Source organism: Tasmannia lanceolata, unplaced genomic scaffold, assembly GCF_043159265.1.
Source record: "Tasmannia lanceolata isolate RefF3 unplaced genomic scaffold, GAP_Taslan_0.1 ptg000037l, whole genome shotgun sequence".
Taxonomy (NCBI): Eukaryota; Viridiplantae; Streptophyta; class Magnoliopsida; order Canellales; family Winteraceae; genus Tasmannia; species Tasmannia lanceolata.
Genome location: NW_027518714.1, coordinates 20,430,612 through 20,458,310, shown reverse-complemented (window position 1 = coordinate 20,458,310; position 27,699 = coordinate 20,430,612). Strand labels below are relative to the sequence as shown.

The window sequence follows — 27,699 nt, the reverse complement described above, 5'->3', positions numbered from 1 at the left end:
GCTGAGATAGAGGGTACACCGCAGGGCATAAGATGATGATAGAAGGATTTAACAGAGAAAAAGCCCGACGAATTCCAAATACATACTCTCTTATCAAATCCGAATCTTTTGATGTAGCATCCCCCAATCAACTTTAATAGCTGGGAAACTGAATCCAGTTCCCAATCGAAAAAATTCCTTCTAAAACTCGGCATCCAATTCACACTGCTTCCCTCCCGAACAAAGCATTCACAAACTAATGCCTCTTTCTGGGAAGCGATCACATATAAGTCAGGGAACAAAACCATAAGAGGTTCACTCGAGCACCACGCATCAACCCAGAATCTAATATGGTCACCAGAGTAGACTTTATATCTAATACCACCATAAAAAAGGTGCCCCAGCTTGAAAATACTCCGCCACACAGTCAATGACTTTTTATAATATAAATCCTCTGAGCCCCATTTACCACCCGAGAAACCGTATTTACTCCCTATCACTTTCACCCATAATGAAGACTCCTCCACCCCAAACCTCCATGACCATTTTCCCAAAAGAGCATGATGAAGTCTCCAACTCTTCTAATGCCCAGACCCCCCTTATCAAAAGGAAGGCAAACAGATTCGCATTTAATCAATGGAATTCCTTTCTTATCCTTAGATCCCCCCATAGAAATTTTCTCTGAATTTGCTCAATCGTCAACACCATACTCTCAGGACACTTGAAAAGAGATAGGAAGTAGATAGGGATGTTTCCTAACACCGCTTTAACAAGAGTTAGCCGACATCCTTTAGATACTAAATTCTTTTTCTAGGTTTCTAATCTTCTCTCAATTCTCTCAACAATAGGCTCCCATAATGCTTTATCGGGTCTCCCAACTCCAAGGGGGAGGCCAAGATAAGAAGACGACCGGGCCTCCACCTTACAACCCAAGATTTGAGCAAAACCACATAGATCATTCTGTGAAGAAATCAAAGCGTACAACCTCGATTTCTGGAAGTTGGTTCTCTGACCAGAAATCATTTCATAACATCTGAGAGTGGCTTTTAAGTTCAAAATCTGATTTTCCTCAGGAGCACAAAAGAGAAGGGTATCATCAACAAATTGAAGTAATGACACTTCTACAGAGTCACAACCGATCTTGAAACCTTCGAAGAGCCCCAAAATATTGCCCTTTTTTATTAACCTGCTTAGAGACTCGACAATTATAACAAACAAAAAGGGAGAAAGGGGGTACCTCTGCCTTAGACCTCTAGATGATTTAAAAAAGCCTCTAGGGGATCCATTAATAAGAATAGAGAACCAAGCAGAGAAAACACACTCTCTTATCCATCCTCGCCACCGGCTACCAAAACCCATCCTCCTAACCAGGTAGTCCAACCAATCCCACTCAACTCTATCATAAGCTTTCTCCATATCCAATTTGCATAAGACACCACCTTTCCCAGACTTCTGATAGTAGTCAATTGCTTCATTCGCTATGAGAGAACAATCCAATATTTGCCTCTTGCTAACAAAGGCGCTTTGACTATCCGAAATAATTGATGGAAGGACACTTTTCAGTCTTTGCCAAAACTTTTGCCAACAATTTATAAAAGCATCTCACCAAGCTAATGGGGCGGTATTCCGACACCTTTGAGCCTCCCTCCACCTTAGGGATAAGGGTAATAAATGTAGCATCTGTTCCCCTATCCAGAGACAATCCATCATAGAATTCATTAAAAAACTGTAGAATGTCGAACTTCACATACAACCAACACGATTGGAAGAACGCTAAACAAAACCCATCTGGTCCAGGAGCCCTATCCTTACCCGTAGAAAATAAAGCTCTTTCTATCTCTTCTTCAGAAAGAAGTCTTCAGCAAGACCTTCAGATACCTCCTCCTCCGGCCGGAAACCGCCGCCCACATCAACAGTAGCACTCCTGCTCATCCCAGGGTAGTTAAAATCCAAGCCAGACCAGATTTTGCCGCACTGACGACATTCAGATCGTCTCCTGAAGTTCCTAAATTTACAATGGTACACTTCCAATCTCCCAAACCCTCTCTACTTCTTTTTTGGCTCACCCGCTCGATTCTACAATCCTTCTTCGAGAGGGTACGAAACCATTGACCACCAGTATCTTCCACTCTCTCCATTGACAATGTAAATAGGTTGTGAAGCTATCATCTTAATAGCATTTTTTTTTTTTTGAAACAGATCTTAGTAGCATTTTTTTTCTGAAGATGATGACAATCAGCTTCCAACTATATTTGCTTGCAGAAAACAACAGCTCTGGATGTAACTGAGGAAGCTCTTAAGGTATTAGATATCACTTTGTGTTCATTTTTTTCTGAGCTTTTCTAGGAAAATAATCTTCATAGGTATTTTACTTTGTGATTAGGCCACATTTGATATAAATGTCCTCGGGACAATATCTCTCACTCGGCTCCTTGCACCTTTCATGTTGAGGAGGGGGGCGGGGCATTTTATTGTGGTACGTTGGAACATAAATTCAGTTTTTATTCCATCACATTAGATAATTTTGTTCTTGAATTGGCTCCTGTTCATTGTGGTTTTCTTATTTTTTATTTATTTAAGTGTATCCTCTCTGCAGATGAGCAGTGCTGCAGGGAAGACACCTGCCCCAGGTCAGGCCGTGTACTCCGCTTCTAAGTATGCTGTAAATGGATACTTTCATTCCTTGCGTTCTGAGGTATATTTATTAATTAGGTCTGTGACTGCTCGAATTTTGCAATCAGTGTATCGGGCCTGCAATTTTTGAGTGAGTTTGAGGAAATTAGCGGTGCCTACCATTTGCTAATGTTTTATACGATATATACTATATAGGTAACATTTAGTCAACCCCAACTAGTTTGGGACAAAAGCTTAGTTGAGTTGAGTATATAGGTAACATTTCTTTCAGTACGAATAATTATATAGAACTATTGCTTGTCAGTTGTCATTTTATGTGTCAATGCTTTTAATTGCAAAATGTAGTGTCACAGTGACACAATTTTAAAAAATAATAATAATTCTTCCTTCTGCACAATCCTTTTCGTGTGATTACTGTCCATAAATGTTTCACTTTCTTTTTTGTTAGGTGTATTGTGCCTTTTAATGTAGCTTAGCTATGTTCTTATTATTGAACTGAGAAAAATCAAAAGAAATAGTTACAAGAAACTAAGATAGTGTTATTTGATTTTAATCTGTGATTCAACTTATAATTCCTCCATCTTCCAAACCTTTTTTTTGGTTACGTACAATTCTGTATAATTAAACACTCTCTTGGATGGACCCACTTTATTGTATATTGCAACTTAGTTTACGTGACATTTTGACCTGTGCCTGATATATCCTTTTGTAATTACAGCTGTGTAAGAAAGGGATTAAGGTGACAGTTGTTTGTCCTGGGCCTATAGAGACATCAAATGGTACTGGAGCTAGCTCATCAGAACAAAGTGCTTCTTCCGGGGTAAGATTTTAGTTTTTTATCCACTGTTGATATGCATTCATATTTGATGCAGTTTGAGTGGAAGGAATAATTGACATCCTGCCTATTTCAGCATATTGGTGAAGATTTTGGACATATTTGAAGAAATAGACTACTTCATACCTGCACGAATCTTCAAATTTCAAATGTACTCCATTTTTTTTTTCTGTTGATAGTTCAAACATAAAAGTTGAATGGTCTTATTACTGATAGGTAGCAGTTTTTTATTTTAAATGGTGTGGCTAATCAGTATTCTGGCTGGCTGCAAGAGACAAACTAAGATGACCTTGGCTAAAGAGGTGGTGTGGTTGTGAAGCATTTAAAGCAACTTCACCATTGTATCTGAAAGCCAAACTGAAAAGGGATTCAAATTATTGGACGCTGGTGCAAATCCTTAATGATTCAAAATTCAATTCATATTATTACAAAATTATGAGTATTGGAACCATGGTCAACACCAGCATGCTCATCTTGCCATATCAGGGCATAAGATAGAAGTCTCTGTTGGGTATGGAATTAACTTTGGAGCTTTTGTGCTTAGATTTGGTTAGCCCACCAACAATTAATCAGTCAAAATAACTAGGAGAAAAGAAAATCTGAACCACAGTAGTGCACAAGATTTACACAAATCACCGCAATTTGTGATGCGTCCACAAGGCAGCAATGATCTAACCTTTGCTGTTGTCAAAAAGGAAATATGGGATATTGATAGCAAAATCACTTTCAAACCGAGTCTTTGCTCTTTGCTGAATGCCACCACATAGAACTCCAAGAACTAGGTTTCTTCATGCCACAAGACCCCTAAAGAGTGATACTTTATGCAAAACCTTGTCTGGATGCCTTTTCTCGGATTCTTATATCAAGCACAACTGTCAAAGCATAATTACATATATGTATATATGTTGTTTATTTAATTTGAGGACCTTTAATGATTTTGTAACCATCATATAAATCCTCTTTTGGATGCACAATAAGGTCAAAAATCTGTTTAGCATGTTGAATTCAATCAGATTAGAGGCAAATGCTGGGATCGCAATGTTGGGACTTACCGCTCTTTTGATTGGCACATGCTTAAGTGTGTCTAATAACAAATGTATGCTGAGTTGTCTTGAAATGATTAAAAGTTACAAGCAAAGTTTAGCAACATATGGCATTCAAAAAAAAAAAGTTTAGCAACATATAATACATATGGTTTTTTTTTTGAATGGTTATAATACATATGCTATACTGAATTTTCTCTCCTATAGGTTTGTATTCGAAGTGATTTATTGCGTTTGAACTTACTTGAAGACTGATATGGGAAGTTATCTCAAGCCACTTGAATCATTAAGGGCATATGAAGAAAAAATAGTATATTGCTTATGGCTCCTTGACACTTTTGCATCTAAGAGCCCATCTTTATTTTTAACAGAAACGTGTGACATCAGAAAGGTGCGCAGACCTAACGATCATTGCAGCCACCCACGGATTAAAGGAAGTTTGGATATCAAATCAGGTTGTTCTCATGCTTTGTGTGCTTTCCTTATAACCACTATATAGAAAACATATCAATTCTAGGTGCTAAACTATATCAATACGTTTTCTATTTTACACCTGTGATATCATTTTCTAGAAGTAAGAGCAAGTGATGAGAATGGAAGAACAAGCAAAAATAGTTACTGTTCTTTCCTTTTTAGTTTTATGATGTTGAAATTTATAGTACAATTCTAGAATTTTTTGTACTTCTTAATTTATAGATTTAGTCTCAGAAGATGCCTTATGCTTGTGTTTCTCTTGCAGCCTGTACTTGCTGTGATGTACCTTATGCAGTACATGCCAACCATTGGCTATTGGCTCATGGACAAGGTAATCTCATTTACCTGGGTAACTGACGCATAGAGATGTGTCAATACTAGATGCGGACACATGTCAATACTAGATGCTTTTGTTTTGTTTTCTTTTTTTTTTTTCTTAAAATTTTTGATAGGCAAGGATGACATTTGATAGGCACTCTAGCCTTACAAATCCAAGATTAACATTTTAAATGTTTACATGAAAATATTGAAAATAAATTTTCTGTAGGAATGAGTAAATAAAAGCATGAGATGTAAGAAACATATTTAGAAAAACAAAACGGCATGAAAAGTAGATAAATATTGTGTGAATTTATTTATTTTGAAAGATAGCATAATTTTTATAACTGATAAGAGGAAAACAGAAACCAGTGGGCATTACCGGGAAGCAAAAGAAAGCAGCAAAACAAAATAGGGAGGTCTATGGAGACATATGGTCTTTTATGACAAGAGATGGAATCGCGTCGCCCCTCCCTCTTTGCATAAATGGTCAGCTTCCACATTGACCGCGCTTTGCACGAGTGAAATCACCTGATGGCCTGCTGGGCAGTCTAACACTTCTTCAAATACATTCACAAGGCTCAACGGATAGCATCGTTTGATAAAAAATTGCCTTGTTCCCTTAATTTACCAGGTAACCTAGCTGTATTGGGAAACAAAAGAGGAAAGTTTTTCTAGGTTTTCTAAAAACCTATTAAAGGGAGAGAAAATATGTTTCTCTTCGGCTGGAGGCTCTTTGTGTGGCGACTGCAAAGAGGAGACAAGGGAGGAGAGAGAGAGAGAAAGAGAGAGGGAGGGAGTTTTTTTCCTCGAGTTTATCTCTTGGGTTTTTGCTCGGGTTTCTCTTCTGTACAGTATTGGTTGAGAGGGCAAGCAAAGAATTCTGGTTTGCGGGTTTGCGGGTTAATCCCATTGTAATCCTTGTACTTTGTTTTCTCACAGTGGAAGATCGTGTTCTTACTCTTGGATGCACACATTCTGGCTAAACCACGTAAAACCTCAGTATTCATCTCGGATTTTATTTTTTACTTTTCTATTATTTGTGCACGATCGGATTGGATTTGCCCTAAGGATTTTCTGAACAAGTGGTATCAGAGCTAGGTTGGAGTGGTAGTCGTTGGGCCGCAATTGGAGCGATCGGGGCTATTGTGGTTGGATCGCAGTCAGACCGATAATTGGTGGCAGAAAGATTGTCTGAGAAATTCTTGTTCGAGGTGGATCTTCACAACGAGGGTGATATGAGATGACGGTAAAACCAGCCTTTACCTAATTTAACATCGGGAGGTTTAAGGGAAAGGTTAGTTTCACCCTATGACAGATGAGGGTGAAGGACATCCTTGTTCAACGTGGTCTGGTTAAGGCATTGAAGGGAAAGGATGGGAAGCCAAGGAAGATCGCGGATATCGAGTACTAGAAGGAGTGTTGACACGGGTGTCGTGTCGGACACGACACGACACGTGTCAGCAATAAATTCAAAGTGTCGGCTAAATCATAGAGCCAGACTTGCCTTTGTTGCCCAAGTAGGGGAAAGAAGCTCTATGGAAGAGGAAGCGATAACTTTGAGGCAGTGGGTCTGATGCAGAACTAATAGAGAAAGCAATTCAACATTCAACTATGCAAAAATCCATCAAAATCTATTTGATCTAGGGTATGTATGAACTTCCTAAATATAGCTTCAGATCTATTATTCAATATGCGTTGAAATCTTAGATCTAGATTAATCTTAACAATCCAAGGTCAAGCAATCAAATTCAACCGTTGGATCTCGAGATCAACTCAATCTATAAATCTGATGGTCAACATTAACTCAATCCATCCGTTAGATTTAAGATCAGAACTATCTAGATTGCTTTTGTTAATGATAATGGTAAAACCCTAGCATCCACGAGAACTTTAAAATTCGAAATCAATAGTTATAGACTTCTTGTTTTTTTTTTAAATTTTCAAGCAAGGCTAAATTAGAGTTATGGAGAACTACTTTGGAATCTAAAGGTTTTAGACTGAGTAGGACTAAGACAGAATATATGGAATGCAACTTTAGTAATGTAAGGAGGCGGGACGAGGACGTAGTAAATATGAGTGGACAGGAGGTATCTAAGAGGGATATATTTCGATATCTTGGTTCAATTCTACATAAGGAAGGAGAGATTGAAGAGGATGTTAACCATAGAATAAGAGTAGGTTGGTTGAAGTGGAAGCTTGCCTCAGGAGTTCTGTGCGACCGTAAAATCCCTACCAAGTTGAAGGGAAAGTTTTATAAGACAGCTGTGAGGCCAACCATGCTGTACGGCTCAGAATGTTGGGCCACCAAAAAGCAGCATGTGCATAAGATGAGTGTAGCGGAGATGTGAATGCTTAGATGGATGGTTAGATATAATTAAAAATGAAGACATTCGTAAAAAGGTGGGGGTGGCTCCAATCGAGGAGAAGATGAGAGAGCACCGCTTAAGATGGTTTGGACATATCCAACATAGGCCTTTGGATGCTCCGGTGAGAAGAGGTGACTCGTGCCAAATTGAGGGAGTAAAAAGAGGTAGGGGTAGACCGAAAATAACATGGGTAGAAACAGTGAGGAGAGACTTGATAGCTAGGAACTTAACAAAGAACATAACCTTGGATATGATAGAATGGAAGAAAATGATCCATGTAGAAGAACCCAACTAGAACCAGGATTAGAGCCGGGTAGATCCTTTTTACCTTCTTCATGAATTTTTTTCTAAAGGATTCATTTAGCCGACCCCAACTAGCTTGGAACAAAGGCTTTGTTGAGTTGAGTTTCAAGCAAGTAGAAACTTGAAGGTGAAGATATTACCTTGGAATTTGGAAGATGGAGAAGATAAGTGAAGATATTACCTTGGAACTTGGAAGATGGAGAAGAGAAGATAGAATTTAGGGCCTATCACCACTGGAACTGAAGGTATCACACCCAAGCAATCGAGAAATCACTTCAAGATCAAACTAGAAGACTCTTCGTGATTGCATAAACAAAGGGTTCTTTTCATTTAACATGTAACGTGATAGAAAATACGATCCTAAGGCAGCATTAAAAAAAATATGGTCCTAAGGCCTACACATGTAGGACTCTAAAGAAATCTAAAAAGTTCCTGAACTTGAGTCAAGAAAACCCTCCACACCAAACCCTAACATCTAGAGGGTTCTCACACAAAAACTTATTTAAATAATAAACCCAACCCTCACCCCACAACTCAAAGCTCTATCCCTTCTAAAATCTTATAACACTTGATCGATGCCATTTGTATTCGAATCCAATCACATGATTTAAGATCTTAAATCTAACAGGTGGATTGAGTTAATCTCAACCATCAGATTTATAGATTAGATCGATCTCAAGATCCAAAGACCGGGTTTGATTGGTTTTACCTTGGTTTGTTAAGATAAACCTAGATATAAGATTTCAAGGAAAATCAAAGGTTAGATCTGAAGCTATTTTTAGAAAGTTCATACAAACTCTAGATCAACTAAATTTTTGTGGATTTTAGCTTAGTTGACTATTAAAGTGCTTCCCGCTATTAGATCATATTTGGTATCAAAGGTACAAGAATCGGGATCTTCCCTATTGGTTCTACAATCTACACTAGGGTCAGACTGCTCATACCATTCTTCATTTAATGTGATTCCCTCAGTATAATTAGATTGATTTGATTGAAAGAATGTTGAGAAAATCCGTCCGGCAGCAAATCCAATCTGATCGTGCACAAATAAACAAAAATTAAAAAATAAAAGTAAGCCAAAATGAACACTAAGATTTTATGTGGTTCAGCCAAGAAGTCTACATCCACGGGCAAGAACACGATGTTCCAATATGAGAAAACAAAATATAAGGATTGCAACGGGATTAACCTGCAAGCCCGTAAACCGCAACCTTTTCGTTGCCCTCTCAACCAAGACCGTACACAATGGAAACCCGAGAAAACACTCTCTCTCCCTAGGTTACCCAGTTAAGATAACTTTTTTTTGTATCCCACCACAACTAGGTTACCCAGTTAATTTAGGAAAAAAGGCAACTTTCCCAACAATCTCCACCTTGGCTTGTTTCTCACAGTGTTTTAAAACTCGCCTACTCAACTCGGAACTTGGCCGAGTCGACGCGGATTTGAAGTAGCTGCATTTTGGAGTCGGACTCGCCGAGTCCTGGACGAGCTTTGGCCATTTCCAACAATTGCTGCAGTGAAATGTCAAATCCATGAGGTTGTCTCGAATAAAAGAAAAGGGTATCCCAAGTAAAAGCAAGGGGCAAATAATTATTTAACTTCTCTTGGGCAGTGTGCAGTGAAATGTCAAATCCTTCTGCTTTTGTCGTTTCTCTGCTTTTGTCATTTCTCTACTTTTCCTTCTCTACAGTATGTATGCATGTAAACAAGGATATAACCTCTCTTTTCGTTATTTTTTAAAGGATGCTTGTGTTTAACACAAACTCACCTTGTCTTATTATGTAATCAATTGGCTGTTTAGAGCTTCTTGGAAATTGTAATAGCTTTTGACAGCTGGTTAAATAATAAAAGACAAGGTGAGTCTGTCTCATTATTAAATAATGGTAGTGTGAATAACATAGCCAAAGTATCAACGATTAATAGCTAAAAATTAATATTTAAAAAAATAATATTTTAAATCTAGGAAAATGATATTAGCACAGCCCTAGTTTTATATTTCACTAACTCATCTTGTCTTTTAGAATTTAAAAAATTAGTGGGCTCCCACATGTTCAGATGATCTTTACCATTCATTTGGTGTGCCCTAATTGGTTTGGATTTTTGTATTTTATTCATTTAAAAATTAAAAATTACGACTCATTTGACTTGACCGCGTCAACCGTGTTATTGGCCGCGTCCGCGCCGAGTCGACAAGGATTTTCTTTGGCCACGTTCCGCGTCACATCCGCATATTTAAACACTGGTTTCTCAGCCACATGAAGATTTTCCATTGATGTCGCCACCGGCCCGCTATCACTGCAAATGGCCATTGGCCTTCTGAAGTAACCTCTACACACCCTTGAATCACCCTGGTTCTGACTCCACATGATTCGATCAACACAGCCAATGCACGTGTGTAGCTGCCAATAAATTGACTCACCTAGTCAACCTTGGAGAGGGGTCTTGACCCATCCTCCCCAACGCAGGAATTGTCGCCTCGCCATTGTCTGCAGCTTGGAAACCCATCTCTGTTGCAAATGTGAAAGAGGCCCTATGCGTGCACGCCACTCCATTTCCAGCCAGCCATCAAGACCTTAAGAACATTAGTCATCGTGTATCCAAACGATAGCATCTGATACAGTGACTTTATGTATGTATGTGTATGAATGTGACACTATTTCTAGATTTTTAGGGGTTGCCATATTAGAAACCCCGAGTCCGTGTCGAAACTCGACACACAAATCTGTGTCTACAAGTCATGATTAACTGTACTTTCTATTTTAGCCGTGTCCCTGCTTCTAAATTTTGAGAGTTTGCCGTGTCCGACACTCTGTGTCCGTGTCGACAGGTGACACTCGTGTCTGTGTCCACAAATCATAGTTCTGGCTTCATTGTTCCCATCTCTTAGTATTCCACCAACACGAGCAAGCTGGACCTGGGTTGCCTCAACTTGAACCTTCAAAGTTCATCTTAGTGCTTCCCCAAGGTGGTGGCTTTCATCTAGGCAGCACTATTATCCTTCTTCGTTCTGTGCTGAACAGGTAATATTTTTTCTGAACAGGTAATATTTCGAGATTCTCTGAATCATCGACTCCTTTGTCCCTTTGAACAACTTAGAGAGGATATATTATTCCTAGTTAGAACCAGATATTTTATACTTGTAGCTTTGCCTCTGAATGCCCCACTGTTACTCTCTTTCCACATTCCACAAGACAGCAGGCTCCACACTAATCTTCCTTTTGCTGACGGAACTAGCCAACCACACTGCTATTAGTGTGTCAACGGATTTGTCAGCACCCACTAACAATTAAACATTACAAAAATAAATTTTCAAAAACAATATAAGAAATATACTTTTTGCCTCATATCCATGTTGATGTACGCCAATTCATTTTAAAATTAATATTCATTTTTATATACTCTGTTGTGGCCAAAATCAGGGATCTGTTGATGTGGCACCGGAAGAACTATGAACCGCCTTCGCACGTAGCAAACGGTTAGAAGGCCAACCCGGGGTTTTTAACTCCAGGAAGACCCTTCGATGTTTAAGTTAGTGATTGCAACAGATAATAGAAAGATAGACTAGAATAGTAAGTTTTTTTGGGATCAGAACCCCCCCCCCCCCCCCTTTGAGCCTTAGGAGGCTATTTATAGTAGTGGGCTAAAGAAGGGTTAGATGTGAGATTACCTTAATGCCCCTGGACAAGTGTCGTTTTGTCATTGGGTAAGGGCTTGGTCTAGAACTTTCCAAATTAGGTAAGATTACACACATAACCTTTGCCATGCGACGGCCTATGATTGGACAGTTATTTTTACCCCCATCAGTTGCCCCCCGATTCCTTAGGTTGAGTTTCGAGCTGGGGAAGGAAGAGAACGTTGACGGGCTAATCATTTGTGGCCGGTGTCGGTTCGTGCATCTTGTTTCATTGTTTCTGCTTCAGAGGGAGTTCCAGTCGTAGTTTTAGTCACATTGGGACTTATAAGATTTTAACTTTTCTTCTCCACTAGTGCCCGCTATGGGGCTCGGCTATCGTTTTGTATGAACTGTGCCTTGGCATTTTTTCATATTTTTTCGGGCATTTAGGCTCTGCAGGGAGTTCGGAGTTCTGACTTCATTTTGTATGAACTATGCCTTGGCATTTTCCCATAAACTTGGGCCCTTATGCACAAAAGTGAGAAACTTTGGGTTCACATGCTCACAAAATGAGCCGAGCTTGCTCCTTTTATGAGCTAGTGCTTGCAATTTTTCGCGAAATTTTGGAAGCAAACGCCCTTAAATGAGTTCGGCAGGCTTATTACTTGAGCTAGTACTTGTAATTTTCCGTGAAATTTCGGGTTCAAATGCTCTTAAGTAGTTCGTCGGGCTTTTTATATGAGCCGCAACTTGTAATTTTGACATTTGCATCTTTTATGGGGCTGTGTGCTTATGATATCTGCACCCTCCATTAGTATTGTTTCTACATCTATATGATGCAAATATCTTTATCTTTTGTCTTAGACAAGCTGTGGTTTGTGTTTGTGATATTGCCACACCTATTGTTATAGGACAATTAGTGGCCTATGCTTGTGATATTTCCACCCCCAAAGGGTCAAATTTACCCCCAGTGCCAAATTTAGTTCGGATTTTGCTTTTGCTGAAGTGCATTTTGAGTGTTTTGTATATTTTTTGATATCTCAACTCCTCCCGTCTTTACAACACATTTCCTTTGTTTTGATATTGCCACACCCCTATGAGGCAACATTGAGTTCGGAGTGCGTTTATGCCGAAGTGACTGTAGCTCATTTTGCTCATTTTTGATATTTGTACCACTCCATGGTGTCATGACATTTTCAGCATGTTTTATATTTGCACCACTCTATGGGGCCATGTTTAGTTCGTACTTCATTTTTGCTGAAGTGGCCTATGCGCATTTTGCGTATTTTTGTGCATTAGACATATTGTTTGATATTTCCACCCCCTCAACCGGCCATATTTAGTTCGGACGTCTTTTTTGCCGAAGTGGATTTTGAGATATGTGCCAACTTGAAATTTTGAATTTTTGGCATGCCCGGCACACGGTGTGGAGTTCGTATACCAAATGTACAGAGCCTCAACTTCCGAATTCCGAGTCTTTTCTATGTCCACAGGGGAGGCCTCAAGTAAATAAACTTTTAACTAGAGGGGTGTATCTATCAACAATCGGTTGTCAAAATTTCAGCCCTACACTCATTTTAAGGAGAAAGACAAAGGGACTCTCTTCCTGCTCTCTTTTTTCTTTTATTCTTTTCCTCACCCCACTTACTGTAGAGTCTTATATTCAGTTTGTTCATTAAAGTGGGTTTTCCTCTGTCTTTAGGTCTCGTGAGCTATACCCACTTCGGTTTTCTTTGTGGAGTATCCACTTCGGTTCATTATTCGAAGTGGGTGTCATCTGTACTCCCAAAGTGGGCTTCCCCAATCTTTGAGTTTTGTGTGATATACCCCTTCGGCCATACTCTCTTCCCAAGTGGGTTTTTCTCAATTATTGAGTTTCAGCCATTCCTTGCCCATCTTGGCTCCATTTCTACTTTGGCTTGAAAGTTAATCGAAGTGGGTTTCCAAGTTGCTACTCGTGGTTCTTGGGGTTTTACCCCTCATTGCGCAATATCTGCCTCGGATAGAGTCTTGGATGAACTCCCACTTGGTGATTTTCAAAATTTGTGGGCCTTGTTTGCGCCATATTGAGCTCGGATTGGGTTTTTGAAGAGCTCCCACTTGGGAATTTTCAGAGTTTTTGGGCCTCCATTGCATCATATTGAGCCCGGATTGGGTTTTCGAAGAGCTCCCACTTGGGGATTTTTGGAGTTTTTGGGCCTCCATTATTTGTGGCTTGTTGTTCGGGCCAATGGGAGAGATGCACATGGCGCATTTTTATTCTAGGATTTAAAGGAAATCGATCCGGGCCCTCGATTCCGTTTTCACTTCTCTATAAAGGAAGTGTATCCTCTCATTTTTCCTTTTCATTTTTACCTGTAGCGTTTGGAGCTAGGGGGCTTTCACCGTTTTCGAGTGGGATTCAAGAAGGGTCTTTAACTTCATTTTCTTTTTTACTGGTATGGTGCTCCATCCGTACTCTCTCTCTTTTCAATTGAGTTCTTATGTTCCCGAAGTTTCGTAAAGTTACATTTTTTGTCAAGAGCAAGTCAGCCCCTAGTGCGGGTCCTAGTTCGCGCCCAGCTCCTCATCTGAGGGAACCGTCTCTGACTCTTCCCCTCATAGGGTCGTTGGAGCGTCGATTAACAATTCCCCTGGTATGGTGCTCCATCCTTACTCTCTTTCTCTTTTCAATTGAGTTCTTCTTATGTTCCCGAAGTTTCGTAAAGTTACATTTTTTGTCGGGAGCAAGTCAGCCCCTAGTGCGGGTCCTAGTTCCGCGCCTAGCTCCTCATATGAGAGAACCGTCTCTGACTCTTTGAGTAACAATTCCTCTGAAATGAGTGGGAGTAGTGACAAGTCCGATCGAGATGAGCTTTCGAGCGTCCATTCTGTTAGGCAGGAGGCTGAGGCGATGGATGCCAATGAGGCCAAAGTGATGGATGCCGATGAGGCCGAAGTGGTTGGTAGGATTATTCTCCCATGTCCAACTGTTATGAATGGGAGATGGTGCGACGTTCGAGCGAAGGCAATAATGGATGCGCAGCCTCAGCTCAGGGTCGCCGCCTTGGATGAGCCTAATCGATTGACTGAGGAGGACCTTAACAGAATCAAGATAATGTATTGCATTCCTGATGAATTTTCACTTAGGCTTCCCTTAGCAGGGGAGAGGGCTTGCCATCACTTTGCTGAGGTTTGTGTGTATGAAGAAACATTGAAGGGAGGTTTCAAGAATTCATCCTTTCGTTGCTGAGGTGGTCAATTTCTTTGGCTTAGTCCCCGCCCAGGTCGCGCCAAACTCTTGGCGTATCCTATTTGGCTTCATGTACCTTCTTAAGCTCCCAAAAAAGACCCCCACTCTTGACCTATTTCGGAGGTGTGCTTCATTAAAACGACATCGTCGGGAGTCAGGTTGGATTTACCGTAGTCAGCATTCCTATGTCGGCATTGTGGATGGTAGGCCTTCCACAATTCATGGTTGGAAGAATAAGTTCTTCGTTGGTCACCAGGGTGATTGGGTGTTCCCCACCCATTGGAGCGACTTGAGGATCGAGGCTCTCAATGTCCCTCCTCAGTTGGAGGTAGACGAGGAGGCAATCTTTAAGAAAATAGTGGATCATGACCTTGCCCTTGCCAAGGATTTTAATTCAGAAGAGCAGTTGAAGTGGATTGGTGTCAGTTTGGCTACTGGAGCGTGTAGGTGCTTTAAAATAGTTGTACAATGATTTATCTCTTTATTTCTTTATTTTTTTCGCTCAGTTTTCCTGTTTCTGATTATTTCTTCTCATGCATTCTAGAGATGGATGCCGCTACCGAGATTGCCCTTAGGAATGCAGCGAAGGTCGCTAAGACGAAGGCTTCCGAGAATCGTGCCTCAGGAGGCCCATCGGTGGCTAAGTCTTTCCGTCCTCCCCAAGGAGGGAAGTCTCCTAGGGTCATGGAGGCTTTGAGAGCAGAGATAGGGTCTAGCCAGCGGAGGATGGAGCAGGTTGACCTGCCGAGCGAGCCAGTCGTTCCATCTCCAGATGTTGTTCCTCCGAGTGTCACGTCTGCACAGGTGGTTGTTGGTGCCGATGTTCCTGCAGAACAGAGGGGGGGCCGCTTTGATAAGATTTTTCGTCCTGATTGGACAGTCAGGCAGAATGATTCGGGCTTGGCGACGCTTTGGTTCACCGTGAGCTCATCATGAAGGGAAGACTGAATGCTGATAAGGCTCGTATTTCTCGCGGGTCGCTCGAGACACTGATGGAAGGATCTTGGGAATCCATGTACTCTGTAAGTTCGAGTGCCTGCCTCATACTTTTCTTCTTTGCTTCATTTAGCGTGTGTGTCGAACTTTATTAATAGCTTCTGTCTGCTTTGGGTGTAGGGCCAAGTTTATAACTGCGAGTTGATGAATCGGTTGGATAAAATGTCGGCTCGCATCGACAAGGATGATGAGACCATCAAGGGTCTAGAGCGAGAGAAGATTCAGCTAAAAGGGGTGATTGGGGGCCTGAAGCAGAAGGTGATCGATTTGAGACAGGCTGGGAAATCGGCCCTTCAGAAATTGACCGAGACAACTCGTCGAGCTGAGTTCGCAGAGTCAGAATTGCAGAAGTTGGAGATGAACTCTCTCGAGGGTAAGAAGAGAGTGATTGAGGAGTACATGGGCAGACCTGAGTTCTTGGTTGTGATTGCTAAGGCCCAGGCGGAGGCAGTCGAGGAGTACAAGGGGGTTCGGCATGTCATGCTGAGAAAGTCAGCTTCTCTGGGAAGGTGTGGCTAAAAGGGTACGACGCTTGTCGAGCGAGGTTGATGGAGAAGCATCCCGACTCCAATTGGGACGACATTGACCTTTCTGATGACGAGAGGGAGGACGACGAGGTCGCTCATGGCGACCATGCGGCTTCAGCTGAGACGATTTCGATGGATGCGAATCTATCCGAGTCTCCCGCCTCCTAGAATGTCTTGATCTTCTTCTTTATGCTAGAGATGTAGTTGATGCTCCAGTCATCCTGTTTTGGTTATGGAGCTTTGTTCATGGATTCCCTTTTGATGTGGTTATTACCATGGTTTTAAATTTCGACCGGTCAGGACCGAAACGAAATGCCACCGAAACTGAAATCTTCGAAATGTACTAAATTTCGGTTGAAATTTCCGGAATTTCGGAAATTTCTGCGAAATAATCAATAAAATAATATTATTTTAACCTTTTACCAAATTTCAACCGAAATTGCCAAAATTTCGGTTTCGGTAAGGGCTGAAATTTTGCCCAAAACTGAAATTTAAAACCTTGGTTATGACTTTCTAGACATGTATGGCTGTTTATGTTTGTTTTTGAGTTTTGGTTGGAACTTTTTGTGAGCTCCTCTTAATTGAGTGGAATGTCTTTGACTTTATGTTATAGCGTATCCCCTTTTTCATTTTTTTTTTGTATTGAGTTAAGCTTTATGAGATTTCTCGAATTGGTGGACTCGTGGGTCGAATGTTGAGCCTGGCCAACTCAAATTATGAGCTAGGACAGAATTTTTATCGAAATCTCGGACTTAGAGGTCCAACTTTTAGTTCAGCCAGCCCAAGTTATGAGCTAGGACTTAGAATTTTTATCGAAATCCCGGACTCAGAGGTCCAACTTTCAGTTCGGCCAGCCCAAATTATGAGCTAGGACTTAGAATTTTTATCGAAATCTCGGACTTAGAGGTCCAGCTTTTAGTTCGGCCAGCCCAAATTATGAGCTAGGACTTAGAATTTTTATCGAAATCTCGGACTCAGAGGTCCAACTTTCAGTTTGACCAGCTCAAATTATGAGCTAGGACTTAGAATTTTTGGTGCCCGTAGGTTTTAGGTGCCTAAGGTTGAGAGCTTAGGTCTTTGGTGCCCGTAGGTCTTAGGTGCCTAAGGTTGAGAGCTTAGGTCTTTGATGCCCATAGGTCTTAGGTGCCTAAGGTTGAGAGTTTAGGTCTTTGGTGCTCGTAGGTCTTTAGTGCATGTAGGTCTTAGGTGCCTAAGGTTGAGAGTTTAGGTCTTTGTTGCCGCTAAGATAAAGATAGAAGGACGCTCTGGTACTTTTGCAAGCTAGCAGATAACTTTCATTGATTAATTGGGAGATTACATGCATTATCAAGACTGAGTTCTGTTTTTTTATTGAAAACAAAAGATAGGTGGTACTACATCGACTGTTCATTTAGGTCCTTTAAATAGTCTAGGAGCCTTTGTTAGCGGCCCTTAAAGGTTCTCTTGGTCGGACTACTAATAGAATTGTCGCAGGTTCTTGGAGTTATATGCATGCGAGGGCGGTTGGCCATCTAGTGTCTCGAATCGGTATGTCCCTGGCCGGATGATCTGGGTGACCTTGTAAGGTCTTCCCAAGTCGGGGAAAGTTTTTCGGCTTTCTTTGGCTACGATACGGCTGCACGTCTGAGGACTAGATCTCCCACTCGATGCTCCCTGCTTTTTTATCTTGGAGTCACAATACTTTGCCACTCTTTGCTGGTAAGCTGCGACCCTTAGCTGTGCTCTTTCTTGGGCTTCTTCGAGCAGGTCGAGATTGGACCTTAGTCCCTCGCTGTTGCGGAGCTCGTCAAAGTTGTCCATTCGGTATGATGGGATTCCAATTTCTACTAGGATGACAGCTTCTGTGCCGAAGGTGAGGTTGAAAGTGGACTCGCCTATCGAGGTACGAAGTGTTGTGCGGTATGCCCAGAGGACATTCTATAGCTAATCTGCCCATCTCCCTTCTCTTTCATCTAACCTCTTCCTGATTCCTTGTAGAAGAATCTTGTTTGTCACTTCCGTCTGTCCATTAGTTTGTGGATGCGCTACCGTTGTGAATCGCTACTCGATTCCTAGGACTTGGCAAAACTTCTTAAACATGGCATTATCGAACTACTTCTCATTATCCGTGATAAAAATTCTTGGAATTCCGAAGCGGCATATTACTGACTTCCAGAAGAATGTCCTAATGTTCTGTTCGGTAATCTTGGCTAGTGACTCTGCCTCTACCCATTTTGTGAAGTAGTCTATGGCCACAACAACAAATTCTCTCTGTCCTGAAGCGCGAGGAAAGGGTCCGAGGATGTCCATTCCCCATACAGCAAACGGTAGAGGACTGATAATGGGAGCGAGGGCCACGGCTGGCTGGTGACTTACTGCAGCAAATTTTGACACTTTTTTGCATTTTCGCACAAGTTCTAGTGCATCATGTCTCCATGTAGGCCAATAGTAACCTCGCCGGAGGAGCTTTAGAGCTAACGCCTTGCCCCCCAAGTGTACGCCGCAGATTCCTTCGTGAACTTCTTAGAGTATGTAAGCCCCGTCATTAGGGCGGAGGCACTTTAGGTATGGCCAAGTATATGATCTCTTGTACAAATTTTCCCTATCGAGAGTGAATCGGGCAGCTCGCTGGATAATCTTGCGAGCCTCTTTTCGGTCCTGAGGTAGCTCCCCTGACTTCAGGTATCCAATAATCTCATCCATCCAGCTGGGTTCATGATCAATCTGCATGATCTCTACTTCAGCTGACCCATATCTTGCCTTTTTTAGAAATTCAACACAGATGTTCCCCAAGTTGCGATATCCTGATGCCGCTAGCCGAGACAAAGGCATCAGCTTTCATGTTTTTTTCCCTCGGGATTCTGATGATTTCAAACATCTGGAACTTTGTTGCTATCTGCTTGACTTTTGCCAGGTATTTTGCCATTCTTTCATCTCTAGCTTCATATTCTCCCTTAACTTAGTTCACAACAAGCCGGGAGTCACTGTAGGCTCTCAGACCCTCAGCGTATACCTGTGTAGCTAAGGTCATTCCTGCAATTAGGGCTTCGTACTCCGCCTCGTTGTTAGACGCGTGGAAGCCGAATCGAAGAGCATACTCTACAATGAACCCGTCGGGTCCCGACAGAATCAAGCCAGCTACGCTCCCCTGTGAATTAGATGATCCGTCCACATGGAACTCCCATATGGGTTTCTCGAACTGTCGCTCGGAGTTCGGTTCTTTGAGCTTTGTTCTCTCTTTTCAACCATCTCTAGGTTGGTTCTTGACCCCCGAGTGTTGGTGCTCCAGTGTTATCTTGGGTCTGGTTGAAATCTGCTTCTTGACTTGCTGGTGTCCCTCCAGGGATGGTGCACTCCACAATGAAATCTTGCTAAGACCTGGGCTTTTTTTGCTGGACGAGGTTGATACTGGATGTCGAACTCACTTAACTCCACTGACCAACTGACTAGCCAGCCCGAAGTGTCTGGCTTCTGCAGTACTTGCCTCAACGGATGATCAGTCAAAACTTTTCGAACGCCTCTTGACAATCTTGAGTCCAAGGGGCTGTTTTCACCCCTCTTAGCGTTTTGAAGAAGGGAAGGCACTTTTCTGCTGATTTTGAAACAAATAGCCCTAGAGCGGCGATCCTCCCTGTAAGCTTCTGTATCTCTCGGATGGTTGGCAGAGCCATTTCTAGGACTGCTTTGATTTTTTCGGGATTTGCTTCTATTCCCCTCTGACTAACCATGAATCCAAGAAACTTCCCCGATGTGACACCGAAGGCACACTTTGTAGGATTCATCTTCATCTTATACTTCTTTAAAACTTGGAATGTTTCTTCTAGGTCAACTATGTGGTCTGCAACCTTCAGGCTTTTGACTAACATGTCATCCACATATACCTCCATATTTCGTCCAATCTATGCTTGAAACAACTTATTGACTAATCTCTGATAAGTTGCGCCTGCATTTTTCAGCCCAAAGGGCATCACCTTATAGCAATACAATCCCTGGTCTGTCACAAACGCCGTTTTCGATATATCTTCTTTGTACATTCGAATTTGGTTGTATCCGGAGAAAGCATCCATGAAGCTCAACAGCTCATGACCCGAAGTGGTGTCGATGAGCTGATCTATCTTAGGCAGGGGAAAACTGTCTTTGGGGCAGGCTTTGTTCAGGTCGAGTCTATGCAGATCCTCCATTTTCCATTTGGTTTCTTGACCATGACGACGTTGGCCAACCAGTCTGGATATCGGATTTCCCTGATAAAATCTGCGTGAAGAAGTTTATCTACTTCTTCTTTGATGGTTAGCTGTCGCTCCGAGGTGAAGTGTCTTCTCTTCTGTTTGACAGGTTTGCAAGTTGGATCTACATTCAGCTTATGGATACTAACTTCTGGGTCGATCCCCGGCATATCCACGGGTGACCACGCAAATACATCTGCATTCTTCCTTAGAAATTCAACTAACTTGGTGCGGAGTGGCTCCCTTAGCATCGAGCCAATCTGAATTGTCTTATCTGTATCTTCCTCATACACCTCATACAGTGGTATCTTCACAAGATCTTCAGCCGGCTGGCTTCTGGCAACTTAGGTTTCATTTCTGAGGTCAAACATCTCGACTGGGAGCACTTTGGCTCCCACTTTTCCTTTAAGAGCTGTAACATAACATTCCTTAGAGTTGACTTGGTCTCCTCGAACTTCCCCAATGCCGCTAGGGGTAATAAATTTCATCTTCTGATGATACGCCGACGTGATTGCTTTCAAGAGGTTTTGCCCTCGGCGGCCTAATATTGCATTATAGGGAGAAGTAGCCTTTACCACCAAGAAGTTGATCATTGCTGTCGCTTGGTGGGGAGCAGTTCCTACCAATACTGGTGTAGTTCAATAGATCCTTCAGCCCTAACTGCATTTCCCACAAAACCGTATAAGTCTATGTCGACAGGTGTAAGACGGTCGTCTCCTATGAGCATTTGCCTTGAAGCGTGATAATAGAGGATATCGGCAGAACTTCCATTGTCCACTAATATCTTCTTCATTTCCCAGCTTGCGAGAAGCATTGTGATCATCATAGCATCGTCATGCGGTAGTGGGACCCCATCTAGGTCCTCTTATGAGAAAGAGATCACCTGGTTGACCTTCTGCTTTTATTTGGCATGTGCGCTGAACTAATTTGTCTGGCGTATGCTTTCCTTGCTGCTTATGACTACCCTCCTGCTGTTAGGCCACCTACAATCGTATTAATGACCCCAGCAGGTTGGAGACGTCGCTCTTCTCTGCGAGGGCTTCTAGGTAGGGGAGATCTCTTTGGACTTTCCTCAACAGGAGGTCACTGAGGGCTTTTTCGTTCTGAAGGGCTACTTGCACAAGGTTCCTTTTTGGGGCGCCCTCCGCCTTTGACATAAGCCTTGAGATATCCTCTTTGTATAAGCTTTTCGATCTCTTCCTTGAGATGACGGCATTCTTCTGTGTATGGCTATGGTCTTTGTGAAACCGACAATATTTCGACTTATTTCTCTTGTCCCTGGGCGTCTGCAACTTTTGAGGCCATGTGAGGAACCGTTCTCCTTGGATGGCAGTTAAGATCCGCTCCCTCCTTGTGTTAAGGGGCGTGTACTCTTCTTCCCTGCGGAGCGAGCTTCTTTCCCTGCGGGGTTGCCTCTCGTCGCGACGAAGCTTTGGAGCCGACCCCGACCCATTCTTATCTTCATCTCTGACTCTTCTTTTTTCATCATTCTGGCCACCTAGGTTCAAGTTTAGGGCAGCTAGAGTTTCTTCAGCTGTGATGTATTTTTCAGCCCGAGCGATTAGGTCAGCCAGGGTGGAAGGAGTCTTCTTGGCTACGGAGAGTCTGAAGTCTGCAAACCTCACTCCTGTCAACAAGGCATTCATTGCGACTGATGGATCTAGATTTGCAACCTGGAGGGCTTCCTTGTTAAATCAGTTGATGTAATCTTTCAACGATTCACCTTTCTCAGCTCCATGCAACAACATCAATGTTTTGAAAGTCTCCAAATGATCAATTAGATCTGTGGTTCCATCGTATTGGGGGTAGTTGTGGCATTTTGAATCCGCGGCACGGAGGCACTGAGAACCTCTTCTGTAAAGGGAGGTTTGCTTGAAAATGACCGTTGTCCGACCGGGGTGCCCCCCTTCAAAAGCAGCCCAATGCGATGGTCCATCTCCTCGAACTTGCGCTCCACGTGAACATCTTTTTTATCTACTCTCTCTGATTTTTGAACCGATGTCCTCCTAACCATTCTTGTCAGGTATGGACTCGAGGCAGAGTTTGAGTAGTTTTCAGGACTTCTTCTGCGGTGGTGGCGCTCTATTGGGTCTGGATGGCCCCTCCGGGAGCGCGAATGGCGATCCCTCGACCTTGAGCGCTCTCTATAATGGTGTGGACGATAACTAGGGGACGCCTGCCACTCATAGGTATGCTGAGGATGTCGGTTGGACGACATGGGATGGCGCCCGCGATACGTGTGTGCTACTCTCTCTTGTTGTGCTGACCTTTCCTCATGCCAAGATCCAGCAGAGGGTGCTCTTCACGGTATCTAAGCTGATCAGTTAGAGTCGCAACTTGGTGTACCAATGCGTTGAACTGCTCTACGGTCGGTGGAGCTGTCTGCATCTGAGGCTCTTGTTGTGGGGGTCATTGTTCCTCAGGTAGAGGGGGAACAACGACATGAGAGGCTAAATGTCGCTCCTGGGGATCGTTTCTAGGAGTGGACTTAGCGCGTTGGGCTGTGTTTGTGCGTACGCTCTTCCGGGCAGCCATGCTAAGATCAACTAACAGCTTTTTGTTCTGTCCCACGGATAGCGCCAATCTGTTGCGGCCAAAATCAGGGATCTGCTGATGTGGCACCAGAAGAACTACGAACCACCTTCGCACGTAGCAAACGGTTAGAAGGCCAACCCGGGGTTTTTAACTCCAGGAAGACCCTCCGATGTTTAAGTCAGTGACTGCAACAGATAATAGAAAGATAGACTAGAATAGTAAGTTTTTTTGGGATCAGAACCCCCCCTTTGAGCCTTAGGAGGCTATTTATAGTAGTAGGCTAAAGAGGGGTTAGGTGTGAGATTACCGTAATGCCCCTGGACAAGTGTCGTTTTGTGATTGGGCAAGTGCTTTGTCTAGAACTTTCCAAATTAGGTAAGATTACGCACATAGCCTTTGCCATGTGGCGGCCTATGATTGGACCGTTGTTTTTACCCCCATCAGACTCTATTGCTAGTTTTGATTTTATAGATACACTTACACAAATTTATGATCAATTTGAATTACTGAACAAATGATTATCATAATTCGCATCAAATTTGACACTCCTTTTGCATCATGGGAATTTAATATTAATATATTTCTGTGGTTTCTAATACAACCTTAATAGGAAAATGAAATTTCCAGCAGTAGAAGTTCACAAAAATAGCAGAAAGTAACTATCACAGGACCAACCGTATTAGAATAGCGTCTCAACTCAACTAAGTCTTTGTCCCAAACTAGTTGGGGTTGGCTAATGAATCCTTTAGAAAATTTTCATGAAGCAGGTGAAAGGATCTACCCTGCTCAAATTGACTAAGTCTAATCGTGATACTAGTTGGGTTCGTCTACATGGATCATTTTCTTCCATTCTCTCCTATCCAAGGTCACGTTCGTAGAATCCGAACATCAGAGGTAAGAGTAACCATATTAGTTGGGTTCGTCTACATGGATCATTTAACAGCTTAAGCTTTTGGAGAAGTTGGTAAGTTAACATGGTATCAAAGCCAAAGGTCTCGAGTTCAAACCTGCTCAAACCTCACGAATAGAAAAATCCACATGCGATGGTCGGCCATGTGCCATGTGTTAGCCAAGTGGGCCACACGTGCAGGGGAGTGTTAGTATAAAAAGATAAATAACCCTTAAGCTTTTGGAGAAGTTGGTAAGTTAACAATCTAGATAAACTTTGAATTTTGATTTCCAATATTCCAGTATCTCCAAAAAAAATTCCACACAACTACATAGAAGTAAACTTCCTTTAACTAAAGCCCCAACTTTAGCTCCTATTCCTAATAAAAAAGTTGTCGAAATTATAGTAAAAGAAGTACTCCAATAACTGGGAACATAAATTTGTGAAACAACCCCTAATACTTTACTCAAGTCTCATCCTTCGTTATCATCAATTCTAGACATTCATTATAACCATCTCCTAAAGATAGAAGAACTTCATAAGAATTAACTTCGGGCAATTTGATAAGAGTTTTTGTGTTCTCTTTGGATCTGGGTGCATGGAGGTGGGAGGAATTAAAGAGAAAAGAAAAAAATATATGAAAAAAAGAGAGATAAATAGAATTGCTTTTAGGATAGTTTTGATGGATGACAGAACTTGGGATCTTTATATATGTGAAAAAGGCGGATAATAAAAATGAGAGTAGGATGGATGTATGGATGCTCTGGAGGCTGTTTTAAAGTAGGGAGAAATATAGGCTCTTTTGGCGCTTCAGTATTTTTGAGGAGAGGGTCCCATTTCTCTGGTAGTTCAGGCCTTCAGGGTATGCCCTGAATTGCCTATATAGATACTGTGTATTGTGTCCAGGGACTCCTTGTCCCCAATGTACGCTTCATGGTATCAATATATTTGTCACTTTTCAAAAAAAAAAAAAAAAAGATAGAAGAACTTCGTAGAACTGAAATTATACCGAAAGCAATCAAAACTCTAATTTTCACTACTAATCCCACAATGAACCTATGACCCACATTTTGACAACTGAAGCAGCAAAATTCAATAAGTATTTGTAAATGTTCAAAAACTATTTCAAACAAGCTTTGGATCACCTAATTGATATTTTGGCAGAAATTTACTATCGGAATTTTTTGTATCAATTTGAAGGACCCCATGTTTTCTGAATGCATCACTTCCGAATGGCTTATGCCATGTTCTGCACCCTTTATCCTGTGAGTATGGAATTTAATTCATGCTACAATTAATTGTTTGTCTGAATGTACAAAGAAATGTTTTGGAAAATAGCTGGATAATTATTTATAAAATTAGAAGATGATTCAAATATCCTAAAGGATAAGATGGGACTAAAACAATCATGCTGTAACATTCCATGTCAAGTTAATCCATATATAACATTCTGTGGCATTTCTGTATAATAAATAATGAACTATATGGCGTCCAAAACAGTCATTGGAAAAAAGCTGATCCTGAAATTTACTTACAAGTCCATTACATTTACCCTTTTTTTTTATAATGACTGAGATGATGTGTGTCCAGCAGTTACAGAAGTAAGAAGTGTTATAGGAATTCTTGTACCTTTTTGTTTTTTACTGTGATTTTTTCAATTGCTTTGCCGACTACTCTAAAAAATGCCTCTCCATTTGAAACTCTTATTCAATCATCTCTTTCTCGCATTAATACTCTTTCTCTGTATCCATACCGCATCCTTCATTTTCTTTTGTATGCTAATTAACGACACAAGAAAATTGTGGGTTTATGATGCCAATATCCAGCCCATAAAATTATTCCAAAATTATAAGGACATGCCACAAGGAAGAAGAAAAAGGGGTGATAGATTTGAGCCCCAAAGGAGGCCATAGTGCTGATGTAAGCCTGACATCTTTCTGAAGACATTGTGGATTTACGCGCAGTTTGATTTGCCCCAGTTTTCTGTGATTGTTGTTATTTTGTTTTCCCTGAACTTAGAACAACTTGCCAGAATTTTCTGGAAAGATTTCATTCGATTTCTAGAAACCTAACATTTCAAGTCTATGGTCTGCACTATTAGAATATGAGATAGATCAAATTGGAAAGGATTTGACATGGAAACTTGAGGATTTGAGGAGAGTTTTGGTTTCAAAATTGGAGTTCTAGTTGGGTTAGGAGTTTTGGGAAATAAATTTAGAAGTTTGAACGGATTGTTGGTGATTTAAACTATGATTGGAGGCTGGTTTCTGGTTGCAGTCCAGAACTTTGGTGTTTTTGCTATTTCTTTGTTTAAGGGTCCTTAAATTTGGTATCTTTGTTTGCTAGTTTTTCTATGCGGTGTAGATTTGGCATTCTATAATAATTCTCTGATACCTTATATATTGCCCATTATATAATTGTCATTTAGATTGGCGGGAACCGAGTAGAAGCTGCAGCACAGAAGGGGAACACATATGGATGGGGCCTGCTCTTTGGCCAGAAGAAAAAAGCGGCTTGAATGTCTCTACTCTCTGATTGTCATCGCGGCAGATGGTTCTGGTTTGATCTTTATTTCAGACTCATGCACATGCTTTTGTTACATATCTCACTTTAGCTGAAATACAGTTAATCTGCTCTCATTTGGGTTTAAACAGAATTTTCTTATAATATAAATGTTATATTTCAACCAGTACTGGAAACTATTCTTCTACATTCACTATCAGAGTATCAGTCACTTGATGTACAGCACAGATTAGACCTGGCAAAAGCGACCCGGGCCCGCGGGTCGACCCGACCCACGCGCAAATTTGCGGGCACGGGTCTGAGTTTTAGTGACCCATCAAAACTAACCCGCGGGTGACCCAACCCGCAAAAACACGGGTCGGGTCGGGTCAACCCGCGGGCACCCGCAAGTCACTTGGCTTTTTAAAGGGTGGTGATTTTGTTACGCTAATCTAGTTAGATGGCTTTTTTTTCTAATGCAAAGGATGGTGATTTTGTCATGCTAATCTATTTTTTAAGGGTTTGATGCCTAAATAGGTTATGGCTGGCACCATAGAATATAAATAGGTTGTGGCTAGAACCCTTAGGTTGATCCCAACCCTCCGATTTGAATGTTAGAGGGTTGATCACTTGATTCTAACCCTCTATAGATCGGAGGGTTAGGATCAACCTATTGAAATGATTTTTGGGGCACAACCTATTTAGGCTGTGGGCCATCTAATGGACGGTTTGGATCATCCCACAGTGCCGGCCATACCCCCCTCATCAAAATCCAGTGATAATATTTTCCAAAATAAACTACTGTTTGAATTTGTGGGTGACCCGTGGGTTGACCCGGCCCACCCGCGGGCTGCGCAGGTCACCAAAATTCTGACCCGCAAAAATGCGGGTCATCTCCTGACCCGACCTGTGTGACTCGCACCCGCATCACCCGCGGGTTGACCCGGCTGGATCATCTTTGAGACGATAAAGGCCGTGTACTTTTTTATGTAGGAGGACTAATGATGAGAAGGGATGAGTAAGAAATGATTTTGAAGTTTGATAAACATCCTGATGCTTATCAAGGTAATGGTTATTGGCCTTATGGCTATTTTCTCAAGATTTATCTCTCTCTCTCTCTCTCTCTCTCTCTCTCTCTGGTGTTTTATCTTTCCAAGATTTGAAGTTACTACAGATTATTTTGAGAAGCTTTGTAATCTGCCTTTATACAGCCATTTTCTCAAGATTAATACCTTCATTATCTACATG

General features: G+C 41.7%; 1 protein-coding gene across 2 annotated transcripts in view; it reads left to right on the top strand.

Moving 5' to 3' along the window:
- Positions 1 to 26,641, top strand: part of LOC143859947 (uncharacterized) — a 30,764-nt gene extending 4,123 nt beyond the window's left edge. Inside the window, exons 6-13 of one of the 2 annotated variants that reach the window (XR_013239521.1) lie at positions 2,242 to 2,280; positions 2,363 to 2,455; positions 2,576 to 2,674; positions 3,332 to 3,433; positions 4,863 to 4,946; positions 5,231 to 5,296; positions 15,345 to 15,822; positions 15,917 to 16,928. Coding sequence is in view for 1 of the 2 variants with exons in the window: in XM_077370419.1 (XP_077226534.1) it covers positions 2,242 to 2,280; positions 2,363 to 2,455; positions 2,576 to 2,674; positions 3,332 to 3,433; positions 4,863 to 4,946; positions 5,231 to 5,296; positions 26,378 to 26,467 (573 nt within the window). In the remaining variant the exon portion in view is untranslated. Of the gene's footprint in view, positions 1 to 2,241; positions 2,281 to 2,362; positions 2,456 to 2,575; positions 2,675 to 3,331; positions 3,434 to 4,862; positions 4,947 to 5,230; positions 5,297 to 15,344; positions 15,823 to 15,916; positions 16,929 to 26,377 lie in introns of those variants that run through there. The other variant, XM_077370419.1, reaches the window with a different exon arrangement.
- Positions 26,642 to 27,699: the final 1,058 nt, after the last annotated feature.